This window comes from Peromyscus californicus, unplaced genomic scaffold, assembly GCF_007827085.1.
Source record: "Peromyscus californicus insignis strain IS unplaced genomic scaffold, ASM782708v3 Scaffold_15__1_contigs__length_86483966, whole genome shotgun sequence".
Classification (NCBI taxonomy): Eukaryota; Metazoa; Chordata; class Mammalia; order Rodentia; family Cricetidae; genus Peromyscus; species Peromyscus californicus.
The window spans coordinates 10,619,323-10,635,456 of NW_026294447.1; the positions used below are offsets into that span (position 1 = coordinate 10,619,323).

Sequence of the window (16,134 nt, forward strand, 5' to 3'; positions counted from 1 at the left end):
TAAGCTAGGAAGCCTGAGGGTACAGATGCTGTAATAAGCAGTCTGAATTTCAGGAATATGACTTTGATATTAGTTCTTTCTTTTCTAAATTTAAATTAGTCTATGGTTTTATATCCCCAGTCAACTTGGTGACTTTTCATTCCCCAAATTGCCTAAAGAACAAAGAATAGGGGAACAGCCACTGGAATCAGAGGCCCTGGGTGCTACTTCTGGATTTTTCGCCATGACTCATCAAGATCTTAACTTTCTTAGTCTTCAATTTGATAGTGTTAAATGAGAAGGTTTAACTTGGTAAATTCTAAGGGGCTTTCAAACTCCCTTGTCGTAGGATGCTAACATAACATGATTCAGGCAAAGTATTAAGAAATAATGCATCAGATATTTTATACGTAAGTTTCCATATATGCTGTATGTGTATACATATGCAGTGTTTAATTTATTCATGGCAGTGTTGAAGAGCAAACCCAGGGCTTCATGTATGATAAGCAAGTACTCTACCATCAAGTTATCGATATACACAGGAATTTCTATTTTAAAACTCACATGAGGTTGACTTTTAAAATGTTTATATATTAAGCAATATTCTCCTAAACAAGAGGTATCATTTGTAACTGTAGTTGTTGATGCTCTAATATTCATCAATAAATTTTGTACACAAGCGTTAGTTAAACACTTGCTATTGGCTTCACAAATTGTGCATGAGAATGTTAAGGTCTAGATGCAAATAATTTTCATTTTTATTTAAAAATTAAGATGTCTGAGATCCTTAGGGAACTCTGTGGAAGAGGAGGCAGAAAGAGTGTAAGAGCCAGAGGGGATGCAGAGTACCAAGGAATCAAGGCCTTCAGCAGAGCTGCTGCTCATGTGAACTCACAGAGACTGTGGCAGCATGCACAGGGCCTGCATGGGTCTGTACCAGATGGGGTCCTAGGGCTAAAAGGAGAAGTGGACACATGCCCCCATCTCGAACTGAGAAGCTATCTCCAACTGATAAACACTTGCAAATGAAAAATTAGTTTTCTTTAACAAACTCTCACTGGTGAAACAAATTACTCATAAGGGTAGGTCCCATGCCCAGCTGTAGAAGGCCAGCACAAAAGAAGCTCAGTGGAATCTTTGGATGTGCTCTGTCTCACAGTGTTATGTCAGGGCATGTTCTTTTAACATTACAGGTCCTGTGTTTATATATTATGGCTTCTCTCTCTTTCCTGTGTGAGGAGAGCAAACTACAAGTGAGGCGAGGCCATAAACTCTTTTTTTTTTTTTTTTTTTTTTTTTTTTTTTTTTTTTTTTTGGTTTTTTCGAGACAGGGTTTCTCTGTGTAGCTTTGCGCCTTTCCTGGATCTCGCGCTGTAGACCAGGCTGGCCTCGAACTCACAGAGATCCGCCTGCCTCTGCCTCCCGAGTGCTGGGATTAAAGGCGTGCGCCACCACCGCCCGGCGAGGCCATAAACTCTTAAAGCCCACCCTCAGTGATGTACTAATTCCACTCAGGCTCCACTTCCTAAAGGTTTTTTAGCCTCCCCAAACAGTGCCACCTGCTGGGGACACTGTCTGCTATTGGAGACATTTTTCATCCAAACCACTACTGCAAGCAAAGTTAAACTATCTTAATAAACTAAAGCTTAAAATGGTGTACACACACACACACACACACACACACACACACACACACACACACACACATATCTCACAGAACTGGAGAGATGGCTCCATGGTTACGAGCACTTGTTGTTCCTCCAGTGACCCAAGTTCCATTCCCAACACTTACATGGCAGCTCACAGCCACCTGTAGCTCTAGTCCCAGAGGATCTGATGCCCTCTCCTGGCCTCCACGCATACCAGGCACACATGAGTGCAAGGATATATATGCAGGCAAAACACTCATACACTTAAATTTTTAAACATCTTAATGTATGTAATAGCTGTACAATGTTATTTAAAATGAAGAAGGGTAAATCACAGTTCTTGTGGCCTAACAAAGCCTGTTCTGGGAAATGGCACCCACGCCCTCGGGTTTGCGTCATGTACTTCCTGTTACCCGGTGTGTGGTGGATGCTCACAGCATGTTGCTTTAAGCCGCTGGAGTTCAATTATAGGGTAGAAGACTTGAGTGATTGGCTCGTTTTTGTTTGTTTCATTTTAATTACTATTTTTTTTTTACTCTTTAGGTTAAACTTTTTATTTTGTAATAATATAAAATCACATGCAGGTACAAGAAGCACTATAAAAACATTTCATGTATCTTTTACCCAGTTCCATAAATGGTAGTCTCCTGTAGAATTCTATAACAAGACATGAATGTTGATATGATCAAGATGCTGAGTGTTCCCACCACCCCGGTCATTCCTCGTGTTGTGCTCTCACAGCCAGACCTGCTCTCCTTCACCTCTGCCACCTCCAGAACCCAGGCGGCCACCATTCTCCTCTCTGTTTGTGCAGCTCTGTCATTTCAAGGATGTCATATGAGTAGAATCTCATAGCATGGGACTGTTTGTGATTGGCTTAAAAAACAACCCAGCATATTCTGTGACAGTTCATGCAGGTTGCTGTGTATAGCCTGCTTCCCTTTTAATTACTGAGTATTATTCCATGGTACAAATATATCACAATAGGTTTAACCATTCACCCTTAAGGTCTGTAAGGTTATTTCCAGAGCTTGTGTAGTATTAAGAAAGCTGGTATAAACATGTGCATTTAGGTTTTATGTGAGCATGATTCTCCACTTTTTCCTCAAAATTCCCCGGGATTTGGCTGCTGCATCAGAGGGTAGCTACATGCTCAGTTTTCTAAGACACTGCCAGACTTCTCTCCCAGTGGCAATGTCGTTTTACATTCCCCCATGTACATAGTATGAGTGATCTAACTTCTCAACACCCTCGTCAGCATGTGATGGTGTCACTTTTTCCTGTGTGCGTATGTGTCTGTGTCTGGGTCTGTGTGTCTGTCTGTGTGTCAGGGTTAAGAGTATTCTGAAGGCTGTGTAGCCCTCTCCCTGAGGGTTTAATTTCCATTTCCCTGATGACTGACGTGAGAAATACCTTGATCATTCACAAAGCAGGTTCACTCTGGACATGAAGAGCTAGGTAACACCTCCTCATTTTCCATAAAGCACAGGCTCTATGTGCAGGGAGTCTCTACATGGCGTTTACACAGTACACACCTTGCAGTTCTTGCAGGCGCGTTCCTCACTAAATGCCCCTGCTAAATGGACACGCTGTAAGGGAAATCTGTTTCTGCAAGTGTCACAATGGCATTTTCCAAGGCTCTATAACAGCCATGTTGCTGTCCTGCTTCCTAGCAACCCCAGCATGAGGACTGTGTGTGCTTTATCATAATTCCAGATAACAGTAGTTTTATTTTCATTATTTAGAAAAAAATGTACTTTTTGTTCTTCTACCAACTATTCTTTAAATTCTAAAATACTTTCTCTGGCTATGAAAAAAAGGACACCATTGTGATTGGTTCCTTTAAAGCATCTAATTGTGCATAGCAGATTTTATGAAGCAGTGTAAATGGCCATTTGTCTCACACCCTCAACTAACTGTCCACCAGAGTTTCCTACAGTGCATAAACATTTCTTTGCATGTGACTGTGTTAAATGCCCTGTGTAGTGGGTGACCACTCACCATTGGGCCTGTCTGACATTCTCTGGCATGCCTATCTAAAGTCTCAGGTACTGGTTTTGGTTTGTGATTAGAGAAGACAAGGGTAGCATTGTCTAGGAAATACCTGGAAAAAACAGGCATATGTTTAAGAAAAGCTTTCTTGAAGACTTTTGATGTAGTCTTAAAATATTCTGGTAGTTATTGATAGAAATACCCATTGTTTTCTGTACATAAAAATGGATAAAAGTCACTGAAGACTATTGAGTTTTAGAGGCAACTTGTCAAGTCAGTGAATCTCGGCTAATGATTTATTTTTATTATTTTTTTAACAAATGATGAGAATTCACATGAACATATTATTAAAGTATCTTAAAAGTAAAGAAAATTACATAATAGTAGAAAAAGATAGAAGTAAAATATTAGACACCTAATCTCCTGGAACAAGGACTTGAGGTTCCAAAATAGTTTATGTGGGTAAATGACAGTGAATTGTAAGTGTTAACATTGATAGCATATCATAAATGGGCCAGAGGCTAGATGCCATAATGATAAGTTATTTACAATGGGTCTAGCCCAGACACAACAGACATAGTTAATAGCTTGGATTCAAAGAGTTCATCAATGTACATAGATTATAATAAGCTACTGAAGGTCTATTTGCTAATTTTTTGTTGTTATTAAAATTATGATCTAGGATATGTAATTTTCAAACTTAAAGTATTTTAGTATTTATAGATGTATTGAAATAAGTGTTGAAGTATATTAATAATGTACTAAATGAGTTAAATAGTTTGCATACGATATCAAAAACTAACAAGAAAGAATGATTGAACCTCTATCAACTAATTTGCATTCTAGGAAAGACCATAATAGATTAAGCAGTATTAGCAATAGATAGATTCTTCTGTATTTATATATGTTTGAGCCATGCCCTCTAAATTCAGGTGTGTTTCCTACATGAAACCAATCTGGAAATAGGAAAGAAGCCACTGAGTACAGCCTTCTAGAACCAAAGCCATGTACATTCACATCCAAGCTTTGCCGTTTGCTAGCTGTGAAACCAGATCATTATATTATGTTTGACAGTGTCCACCCAACTCTAGTAAGGAATGAACTTGACAGTGCAAAGTATAAGTAACATATACATAGTATCTTTCCATAAATCATAGTGTTAGCAATGCCTTTTGGAAAGATTTTTATTGTAAATACAATAAATTTGAAAAAGAATGAATTTTATATTTTTAAAAAATATAACTTACTCGAAAAACCAAAAAAAAAAAAAAAAAAGAAAAAAATATAACTTAATATGTTGTGTTTACTTAGGAAACATTACAATAAATAAGATAATGAACATATTTACCACACAAAAATCAATTAGTGGACCCTCTCCATCCCCTTTTATTACTTAGCTGGCTGAGATCATTTTGCTTTGCCTAAATAGAAACCATGGTTACCGAGGGAGAAGATCTTCAAATGCTGGTCTTTGGCAACATTGTATCCTCAGCATTTGATGGAGAGTGGCCACAATGGTTGGGAGCAGTAGCAGGTAGCTCCCTCAAGTGTTAGAACACTGTGCAAGTCCCAGGTAGCCGGACTCAGCCCTATGTATCTCTTATGCATGCATGCCTAGGGAGTCGGGATTCCTGAGCCCTTGTCAGTATCCAGTGTTACAGCTTCTGGCCTTGGAGTGGCTGAGACCCTCTGCTTTAAAGACTTGACACGCCTCTGGAACCTTTTCAACAACCTCAGCCTCCAGTTTCTCTTCCTTGGCTCTCAGTAGCCTATTCTCCGGCAGCCTCAGCATTCCACTCTCCCTCCTTCTCTCTGCTTCCACTGTTCTTTGCCTGCCTGGGCCCCATTCTTGACTTCTGCAGCTTTCTCTTACACTTACATTTGTCTCAGACAAATGAAGTCTGTGTTTACACCAAGCGCATTTTTTTTTCCTTCACAAATCCCTGCGATCCCTGTGCTAGGCTACCAGAGAAAGTGCTTGCTCCCTGGCTTAGGTGAAAATGGTCATAATATCACCTGAAGTTCTCCGAAGCTTGTGATATCAAAACCATGTTTGCAGTAAAATAGCAGTAGCCTTTCCCTTATATTTTCTGTCTGGTGTAAAGTATCCAGAATTCTTTCATCGCTTGTCAATACAGGATTCTTTATTCCTTGTCAATACTGGATAGTATGTTGGGCGTGGGAGATCACCCTGCTAGACTGCGTTAGTTACTTTGTGTCAGTGTGACAGAATACCTAACAAACAGTTTATAGGAAGAAAGACTTGAGGTCAGGCTTTCAGAGTGATGTACTTACCAAATGGAGGTGTGCCAAGGGGGCTCCGTCATAGCAGCTGGAGCTTGCGTTGGTGGCTGTCCTCCTCATGCTGAATTAGGAAACAGAGAGCAGACCTGGAACCAGGGTCCAGGCCAGAGCCTGCGAAGGCTTGCCCCTAGTAACCTGTTTCTACCAGCCAGACCCCGTTCCCAATGGTTTTCTAGCCTCCTGAAGTGGGCCAGCCTTGGCACAAGTACTCTGTATATAGCCTATGGGTTATTCAGATCCAAACTGTACCATGACCCATATGGCAGGCTTTTGTAGATTCACTCTGATGTCCAAAGGCAACTGTTTGACATGTCTGTGTGTCACAAGTGACTGTCTGCATGCAAAGAAATCTCAGATTTCTCTGCCAGAACCATTAAGTTGTAGTCTATGGGTTCTTGTGGAAACCGGCAGGAAGACATTTGCCTGAGCTAGCCCAGCTGCCTGAGCTGTAATATCTACTTCTCAGGTCTTCTCGTCTCCAGTTTTAACTTCATACTATAGTCTTTCCCATGTGCACTCAAACCTGTCTCCCAGTTGAAGTGGGCTTCTGTGAGCACATCCAGTTAGGCAGCAGTGGTTTCTCCTGTTCTGTCTGCATGGTTTTCTGTTGTTTCCCCATGTAGAGGCAGCTAAGTTCTTCGTGGAGCAAAAATGGTTACCTTAAAAACAATAGCTGCAAGTTGGAAGTGTATTCGAAAATGCAAGTTACAGCAGCTTCTGTCACTCTTCCAATCTAAGGGTGCTGTGTGCACTTCCCTTGTTCATTTTTAAGCATTGCACTGCACAGGAGTCCGTGACATAGAGCTCAAACACAGAGTGGCTGTTAACTTAAAACCGTGTCTAAAGGGAGACGGAAGCCACCATGAGGCAGTGTATGGGGTCCTTTACCCAGTGAGTCACGAGACCAGTGTTCTGATGAGTTCAAGGGGTCTGGTAAGTTCAGAAAAGGAATGTGGAATTAGAAGAGATTTGGGGTAAAAAAGACCCGGGGATGACTCCAGCTCTGCTAACGCCTAGCTCTGTCTCAGGCTGTACTATTTAACCCTCTTTTAGTATGTTTTGGTCTGTGTTTTTTTCGTTTGTTTGTTTTAGAGTTTCTGGTTTCATTTAGTTTTTTGTTTGTTTGTTTGTTTGAGACAAGTTCTCACATTTCCAGGCTGGCCTCAAACTCATGAAACTCCTGTTTCAGCCAGCCAAACACAGGTACCCACCACCACACACAGCACTTTATGCCATGTTGAACATATGTTTTGACTTTTCTTTTTTTTTTTTTTTTTTTTTTTTTTTTAATTTATTTTGCAATACAATTCAGTTCTACATATCAGTCACGGATTCCCTTGTTCTCCCCCCTCCCGTCCCCCTCATCTTCCCCCCAACGCCCCCCCCCCCATTCCCATCTCCTCCAGGGCAAAACCTTCCCCACAGACTGAGGTCAACCTGGTAGACTCAGTCCAGGTAGGTCTAGTCCCCTCCTCCCAGGCCGAGGCAAACAATCCTGCATAGGCCCCAGGTTTCAAACAGCCAACTCATGCAATGAGCACAAGATCTGGTCCCACTGCCTGGATGCCTCCCAAACAGATCAAGCCAATCAACTGTCTCACCCATTCGGAGGGCCTGATCCAGTGTGGACCCCTCAGCCATTGGTTCATAGTTCATGTGTTTCCATTCATTTGGCTATTTGTCCCTGTGCTTTATCCAACCTTGGTCTCAACAATTCTCGCTCATATAAACCCTCCTCATTCTCGTTAATTGGACTCCCAGAGATCCACCCAGGGCCTAGTCATGGATCTCTGCATCCAGATCCCTCAGTAGTTGGATGAGGTTTCTAGCACAACAATTAGGGTGTTTGGCCATCCCATCACCAGAGTAGGTCAGTTCGGGCTGTCTCTCGACCATTGCCAGCAGTCTGTTGTGTGGGTATCTTTGTGGATTTCTGTGGGCCTCTCTAGCACTTTGCTTCTTCCTGTTCTCATGTGGTCTTCATTTACCATGGTCTCCTATTCCTTGTTCTCCCTCTCTGTTGTTGATCCAGCTGGGATCTCCCGCTCCCCCAAGCTCTCTTTCCCTCGACCCTTGCCTTTCATTACCCCCACTCATGTCCAGGCTGTTCATGTAGATCTCATTCCATTTCTCTGTCATTGGGCGATCCCTGTGTCTTTCTTGGGGTCCTGTTTTCCGGGTAGCCTCCCTGGTGATGTGAGTAGCAGACAATTCATCCTTGTTTCATGTCTAGTATCCTGCTATGAGTGAGTACATACCATGTTTGTCTTTCTGAGTCTGGGTTACCTCACTCAGGATGATTTTTTCTAGATCCATCCATTTGTCTGCAAACCTCATGATGCCATTGTTTTTTTCTGCTGAGTAGTATTCCATTGTGTATATGTACCACATTTTGTTTATCCATTCTTCAGTTGAAGGGCATCTGGGTTGTTTCCATGTTCTGGCTATTACAAACAATGCTGATATGCACATAGCTGAACAAGTGCTCTTATGGTGTGGTTGAGCATTTCTTGGGTATATGCCCAAGAGTGGTATAGCTGGATCTTGGGGGAGATTGATTCCCAATTTTCTAAGAAAGCGCCATATTGATTTCCAAAGTGGTTGTACAAGCTTGCATTCCCACCAGCAGTGGAGGAGAGTTCCCCTAGCTCCACATCCTCTCCAGCATAAGGTGTCTTCAGTGTTTTTGATCTTAGCCATTCTGACAGGCGTAAGGTGGTATCTCAGAGTTGTTTTGATTTGCATTTCCCTGATGATTAGGGATGATGAGCAATTCCTTAAATGTCTTTCGGCCATTTGAGTTTCCTCTGTTGAGAATTCTCTGTTTAGTTCTATAGCCCATTTCTTAATTGGACTGTTGGGCATTTTGATGTCTAATTTCTTGAGTTCCTTATATATTCTGGATATCAGTCCTCTGTCAGATGTGGGGTTGGTGAAGATCTTTTCCCATTCTGTAGGCTGTCGCTTTGCCTTGTTGACCGTATCCTTTGCTCTACAAAAGCTTCTCAGTTTCAAAAGGTCCCATTGATTGATTGTTTCTCTCAGAGTCTGTGCTACTGGTGTTCTATTTAGGAAGTAGTCTCCAATGCCAATGCGTTCAAGACTACTTCCTACTTTCTCTTCTAGCAGGTTCAGAGTAGCTGGATTTATGTTGAGGTCCTTGATCCACTTGGACTTAAGTTTTGTGCACGGTGATAGATATGGATCTATTTGCAGCCTTCTACATGTTGATATCCAGTTTTGCCAGCACCATTTGTTGAAGATGCTTTCTTTTTTCCATTGTGCACTTTTGGCTTCTTTGTCAAAAATTATATGTTCATAGGTGTGTGGATTAATGTCAGGGTCTTCAATTCGATTCCATTGGTCCACATGTCGGTTTCTATGCCAGTACCAAGCTGTTTTTATTACTGTAGCTCTATAGTAGAGCTTGAAGTCAGGGATCGTGATGCCTCCAGAAGTTGTGTTATTGTACAGGATTCCTTTGGCTATCCTGGGTTTTTTGTTTTTCCATATGAAGTTGAGTATTATTCTTTCCAGGTCTGTGAAGAATTGTGTTGGTATTTTGATGGGGATTGCATTGAATCTGTAGATTGCTTTTGGTAAGATTGCCATTTTTACTATGTTAGTCCTGCCTATCCATGAGCATGGGAGATCTTTCCATTTTCTGACATCTTCTTCAATTTCTTTTTTCAGGGACTTAAAGTTCTTGTCATATAGGTCCTTCACTTGCTTGGTTAGTGTTACCCCAAGGTATTTTATGCCATTTGTGGCTATAGTAAAGGGAGATGTATCTCTGATTTCCTTCTCCACTTCTTTGTCCATTGTATATAGGAGGGCTACTGATTTTTTTGAGTTGATCTTGTATCCTGCTATGTTGCTGAAGGTGTTTATAAGCTGTATCAGTTCCTTGGTGGAATCTTTGGGGTCGCTCAAGTATACTATCATGTCATCTGCAAATAGGGAAAGCTTGACTTCTTCCTTGTTTTGACTTTTCTTAAGTGTTCATCCTCTACCACATAGCACTGATATGAATCTTAAATGATATAAAGAATGGAGGTGTATTAACTGCTTAAATAATGGTACTTCCTTACATAAATGTAGTTAGTTCCCAAGAGAAAACATTTCCCCATAGTAAATATACTCAAATAAAAAACTTCATATATACCAAGTAGATAGTGGTCATCACATGGAAAATTTTGACTACAATAAGGGTGGTTTAGATCAGATGACATCACAGGGTAAATTTGGGATCATAGCAAGTTTGTAAAGTCTTCTCTTTGAGAGCAGTTTATACTAAGTTACTGATGGTCTCGTGTGTCCTTCCCTTAAAACATGGGATTTTTTTTCCTTAGGGGGAATTTGTTGCCTGTCTCCTTTCCCTGTTACGACAAATGACGGATAGACACTATCAGCAACTTCTGAATAGTTTCAACACAAAGGAAGAGCTGCGGGTAAGTGATGTTTACATTTTTTCCTTCTTTTACGTTCTCTTGTCCTTACTCTTCACTGTTCAGAACCATGCTCTGGCAGTTGTTGTACCTCTTCCCATTAAATTCTGGTTTTTCTCAGTCATGCCAACAGATCTTCTTTTCTATATTGGCTCTTGAGATTTCTTTTTTTTTTTTTTTTCTTTTTTTTCTTTTTTTTTGGAAACAGGGTTTCTCTGGGTAGTTTTGGTGCCTGTCCTGTCCTGGAGCTCGCTCTGTAGACCAGGCTGGCCTCAAATTTGCAGAGATCCGCCTGCCTCTGCCTCCCGAGTGCTGGGATTAAAGGTGTGCACTACCATTGCCTGGCCTGGGATTTCTTTTACTTAAACAAAGCTATTAGCCATTATTTTGGAGAAACATCAGATTTTAATCACATCTTGTCAAAGTATGTAAACTAGAAACAGATTAATAGAACTAGGAAGGCAAGTGAATAAACTAACTCTTAATGTGGACTGGAAATGTTGTCTTAGTAGAAGACAGGAGGGAAGATCTAAACAGATTAGCCGGTTTCCTCCTGCAAGAATGAGAAATTTTAGCCACAACTTTCTGACTAGAGAAACAGAATCATTTCGAATTACAAGTACAGAGAAGGTCTGAGAACTTACCTGCTCAAGGTAGGAAAATCTGTGTGTCAAAAGGAAGATGGTGGTCTAATTAACTTTCATCAAAATTTGACTACCTAAGATGATTAAAAGAAAAATATATTTTACATAAGAAGTCTGTGGTTTCATGTCTCCAGTTTTCCCTAAAGAAGCCTACATTTTTGTATATGGCCTGGGAATTCAAAAATATAGAAGCACAGATCAAAAGACATTATTAGTTTAGTCCAGTTTATGTTTAATGCCTTACTGTTCATATTGACCACAAAGCAAATGGAAATCATGAGTGAAGTGTTTCATGTCGGTTTTACTTCAGTAAAGTGGCATCATATTTCAAAGAACATATAGTTTCCTCTATGACCTGACCTTCAAACCAGGAGAATTATTTAAGGATACTAATGCTTAATCTGTTGTTCAGGAAATATAGACTGAGAACCTCGTACATAGAAAGCCCTCATCCTGGCACTGGGGATGTGGCCAGGCACAAGATGTCTTGTTGTTCTAGGGGACCACTGGCATTCGTTATAAACACCCTGAGTGGTGACCATACAGAGCAAGCACATATAATACTATATAACAAGTAGGACTTGCTGTCAACGCAGACTCCAGCCAACAGGAAAACTTTCCAAGGGAGGTGTTGGATGAGAATAGATTAGTTAGAACTATGCTCATAATTAAACTTCTGCTTGGGCTGCAGATACAGCTTGCCCAGCATTCAGATGGGACTAGGTCCATTCCCCAGCACTGTAAAATGAATAAACTATCACTTCAATGCCCTGATATAGCACATACCTCATTAATGTAGATTTTTAACATGTATTGGAACCTGGAATTGTTTGTTTGTTTATGTGACTTCCAGCCACTGGGTTTTAAATTACTTGGTATTTAAAGCTCTGAGGTCACATCCCTAGGCATTCAGGCAATATATGTTTACTATTTGATGGAGCATAAAACCTCTAGAAACAGCATCATAAAACATAAAAGTCTGGGAGTGGATATAAACTTTATTTTGAGGGCATGGATGGTTTTAAGAAGGGAGAAATGTGATCACATTTGTCTGGTTACACAAATGAAAATGGATTAGCCAAGGTCCAAATAGGAGACAGAACCATATAAAGAATTCGATATAGTAATCTAAGCTAGAAATGACTGTGACACGTGTCAGAGTTAGCTTTAGCTGTCAACTTGATACAACCCAGAGTCACCGCGGAAGGGGGAGCCTCAGCTGAGGAAGTGGCTGGATCATACTGGCCTGTGGTCAGTGGCTATGAGGCATTGTTTAAGCTTTTAATTGGTGTAGGAGGGTCCCGCCCACTGTGAGTATGCTATCTGTAGGCAGGTAGACCTGAACTCTGTAAGAAAGGTGAGTGAGTAAGCCAGAGGAAGGAAGCCAGAAAGAAGTGTTTCTCTGTTGGTTTCTGCTTCCACTTCCTACCTTGAGTTCCTATCTTGGTTTTCCTGGATGATAGACTATAACTGTCAACTAAAATAGGCCCTTTCCTCTCCAAATCCCTTCTGACGGTGGTATTTATCACAGCAACAGAAAGCAGACTAGGGCGGCTGAAACAGAGACAATCATAGAGTCAGGGTCCTAATAAACTGGGGAACTTAAGTTGACAGGACTGGATAACCCATCAAGAGACAGGGTCCTAATAAACTGGGGAACTTGAGTTGACAGGACTGGATGACCCATCAACAGACTTTTCTAAGATCTCTCCAGCCCTTCAAACTTTTTAAAGGTAAAGGAGGGGACTAGAGAAATGGTTCAGATGGTAAGAGCGCCTACAGCTCCTCCAAAGGGCTTGAGTTTGATGTCCATCAGCTCACAACTGCCTGTAACTCCAGCTCAAGGGGATCTGATTCCCTCTTCTGGTCCCAATGGGAACCGCCCCCATACACACACATGCATCACACATACACACATGAGAATACGCATGAATAAAAATTTTCAAATCTTAAATTTTTTTTTAGTTAGAAAAAGTGAAATGGTGGAGGAGGTGACTCTTTCCAAGCTTTGGAAGCACTGGATGGTTGTTGGCACCCTTCACTGAATAGGGACATAAAAGGAGTGGATGTGCAGGTCTGTTTAGCCTGAGTTTATTTATTTAAGGGATATTGAAAAGGAGATGCTTAGTAGACAGTGTCTGAAGTTCAAGAAAGACAGCAGGACTGCAGGTACAGATATAGGAACTGTCATCCTATAAGTAATTGATTTTCCAGAAGTAAATGTGAACACTCAAGGAGTGTGTAGAGTTAAAAGGGTCTGCTAGAATCGTAAGTATTAAGGAGCAAAGAATACTGAATCATGAAAAGGCCACTGATGCTGGGTAACCAGATGAGCAATTCCACTGTAGATGTGAATGGGAGCCTTGGTGTCATGTATTGAAGAATGGGGTTGGGGGGGGGGAATGTAATGAGATAGATCTTTGCAATTTTCAAGAATAAGGCAAGTGGCTCCTAGAAGGAAAGTTGAATGTCAGGGGAATATTTATAGATGCAGACAGAAAGAAGTTTAATAATCAGAAGTGGGAGAGATCGATGCTAAAGACACAGAAGTGAGGTGCTAACCCCCAGGATGTTCTAAGAAGTTAGCAGATATGAAAAGAGTGAGGGAAAGTCACCTTTCCAGGCATAAGAGTAGAAACGAAGTAACTGGGAAAATGCAAACCAAAGGTCATTGATTTGATTTGCTAAAGGCTAATTATCTGATTTTAATATGCATATTAAAAACTCAGATATCATCATTTAATAGATCTGCTTCTCAGTGCTCAATTTGGTGCCAAACTAAGGGAGCCTTAGTTATGCCCCTCAAAACTATCTTGCAGTATTCTCCAAAGGTGATAACATTGATCCATGATCCCTTATCTAAAGTCCTTTATCCCTTATCTAAAGATGTCTTTTAGAAATTAGAGTTTTATAACTTTCAGAAAGCTGATATGGTGCATAAATCTCTATGTTATACTATAGCCCTCCAGTAAGATCTACAGTAGAAATAGAGAAATAAATAATTCAGGTGAGATTTTTGCTGCCAACTGGTTTATAAGACTAAGGCATTTTAGAGCCCTTTTAGATTTTGATATCACAATAAAGACCTAAAGACCTCTAACAATAAACACTGTATTTAGATTTAAATATGAAGTAGTTACCATTTGTGTAAGTGATTAATATTAATTCATTTACTTCTCAAAAAGAAATCATGAGGTAGGACCTGTTATTGTATTATAGATGTCAATTATTTGATTCAATAAACATTTACTGAGTACGTTGGCTATAGGGATATAAAAGATAATCAAATAATCTTGTATTGGGAGTAGGTAGATCACTGTTACACCTTTGATAATCACTGCTGAAAGAGGTTTAACAATGAGCCAGATTCAACCTTGGGAAGTTTAGATGTTCCTAGGGACTGGCAAATTTACTCATGGCCAAAAGTAGCCTACTGCTTACTTTAAAAAAAAAGTTTTATTGAATGCACACACACACACACACACACACACACACACACACACACTATTGTTATAAATGAATGTGAATACTTGGGCTTCTCTTCCAAGCACATGAACCTTTTACCTTTTACCCAATTAATGTAGTTCCTATCAATGATAATGGCCAATAGTTAGGGAATGGCTCCCATCTCCAACCTTGAGCCAGGCATGTGGCTGAGCCCTCTTGAGCTGTTGTATTTCATTCTCTGCATCTTTAAAGGTTGATTGGTGCCATTATTCCCAGTTAATTGGGAAAGCTAGGAATCTCATGAATGTCCTCAGCTCCTTGCTTGGACGGCTATCTAAGCACAGTGCTTCCCTGAACATCAGTAAACCAGTCTTTGCTCTCAAGTTACTGCAAATTTCATTTGTCACCTCGTTAAACATACTAAACACTTCTAGTCCCAGAGTGGAAATGTCTCAAGCCAAATTAGTAAACAGAGTATTATTGGATATTCCTGGTTCTACATTTAGGCTTGAAATTCAACAAAGTAGTTATAAGGCAAATGTCAAATTAACATAGTGCTATTTGATGAAAAAGTATACCAGTGTTGGACTGCATACTAAAAGTGCCAAGTAACTCTACAGTTTTCAAAAGGGGTAAACAGAAGCCAGCTTCCTGACGTAATCCATCTTCTGTTGCTATAACAGAATGCCCGAGACTGGATAATTGAGAAAGCTGTTTATTTTGCTTCATGGAACTGGAAGTCATATTGCTGAATCTTAGGATATACACACTTGAAATTGATAATGACAAATTATGTGCTTAGATTTTTAATGGATATTTTTGCTGTTCTTGATTCCTGGTATCCCTTCTTTTTCCTTTTTTCTTACCAGTTATGTCTGAGCTTTTCTCAAATGGTTCTCCAAATCAAACTGAATTTCAGGAGTAGGCAGTTCTCAAGTAACCGCTGGGACTAATGGTTTTTAGCTCCATTTGTGTTTAAAGACGCTGGGTGCCTGTAGGGTAATTGTTGAAGTGACTCCTAGCTTTCTGAACAGATGCCATTTCTTCTTGGTCCTCAAGTACTTGTGTGTGAGTGGCGTGAGTCACAGTGTCAGAGCACAAGTGTGTGGGAGGGAGCAAAGACCTAAGAGTTGGTAGCCTATACTGTTTAATTTTTTTTCTTCAGCAGAATATTACATTTTTTAAAAAATGAACAAAAGCAATCACTAGGTAGCGATTATTTTTTTTTCTCTCTGCAATCAGCAATATTTTATTATACACCCACCTTATACTGAGGCCTAAAGTTTTGTCCGTATCCTTGGTATTTCATATACAGCACTGAAACTTTAGCTTTTTGTTGATTATGACCTTTGATAATGAGCCACAGGGATCTTGATGTAGGCATGAGATTATACATATTCTGGAACTATCCATTGTCCACATATTAGCTTTTAAAATAGATCAGCTCTAACCTCTATCCAATCTAGGTTGTTTCTTGTGGCAGGAGCTTGCCACGTGGCCAATGCTGGTCTAGAATTTGCTACTTAGCTCAGATTGACCTAGGTATCCTAGGCTGATATTAATCTCATGGTCCTCTTTCCAAAGCCTCCTAAGTATGGAGATTATAGGTGAGTGTACCACCACAGCTGCCCTTAATTCAAGTTTAAACATCTCAACAGTTCCCATTACTTA

At 40.4% G+C, this 16,134-nt stretch overlaps 1 protein-coding gene across 4 annotated transcripts in view; it reads left to right on the forward strand.

The window, feature by feature from the left end:
- The window catches only part of Dock4 (dedicator of cytokinesis 4), a 430,242-nt gene that overhangs the window by 318,135 nt on the left and 95,973 nt on the right, over positions 1-16,134 (forward strand). For all 4 annotated transcript variants that reach the window (XM_052738384.1, XM_052738382.1, XM_052738383.1 and 1 more), the window contains exon 26: positions 10,277-10,375. In XM_052738384.1, coding sequence (XP_052594344.1) covers positions 10,277-10,375 — 99 coding nt within the window. The remainder of the gene's footprint in view (positions 1-10,276; positions 10,376-16,134) is intronic.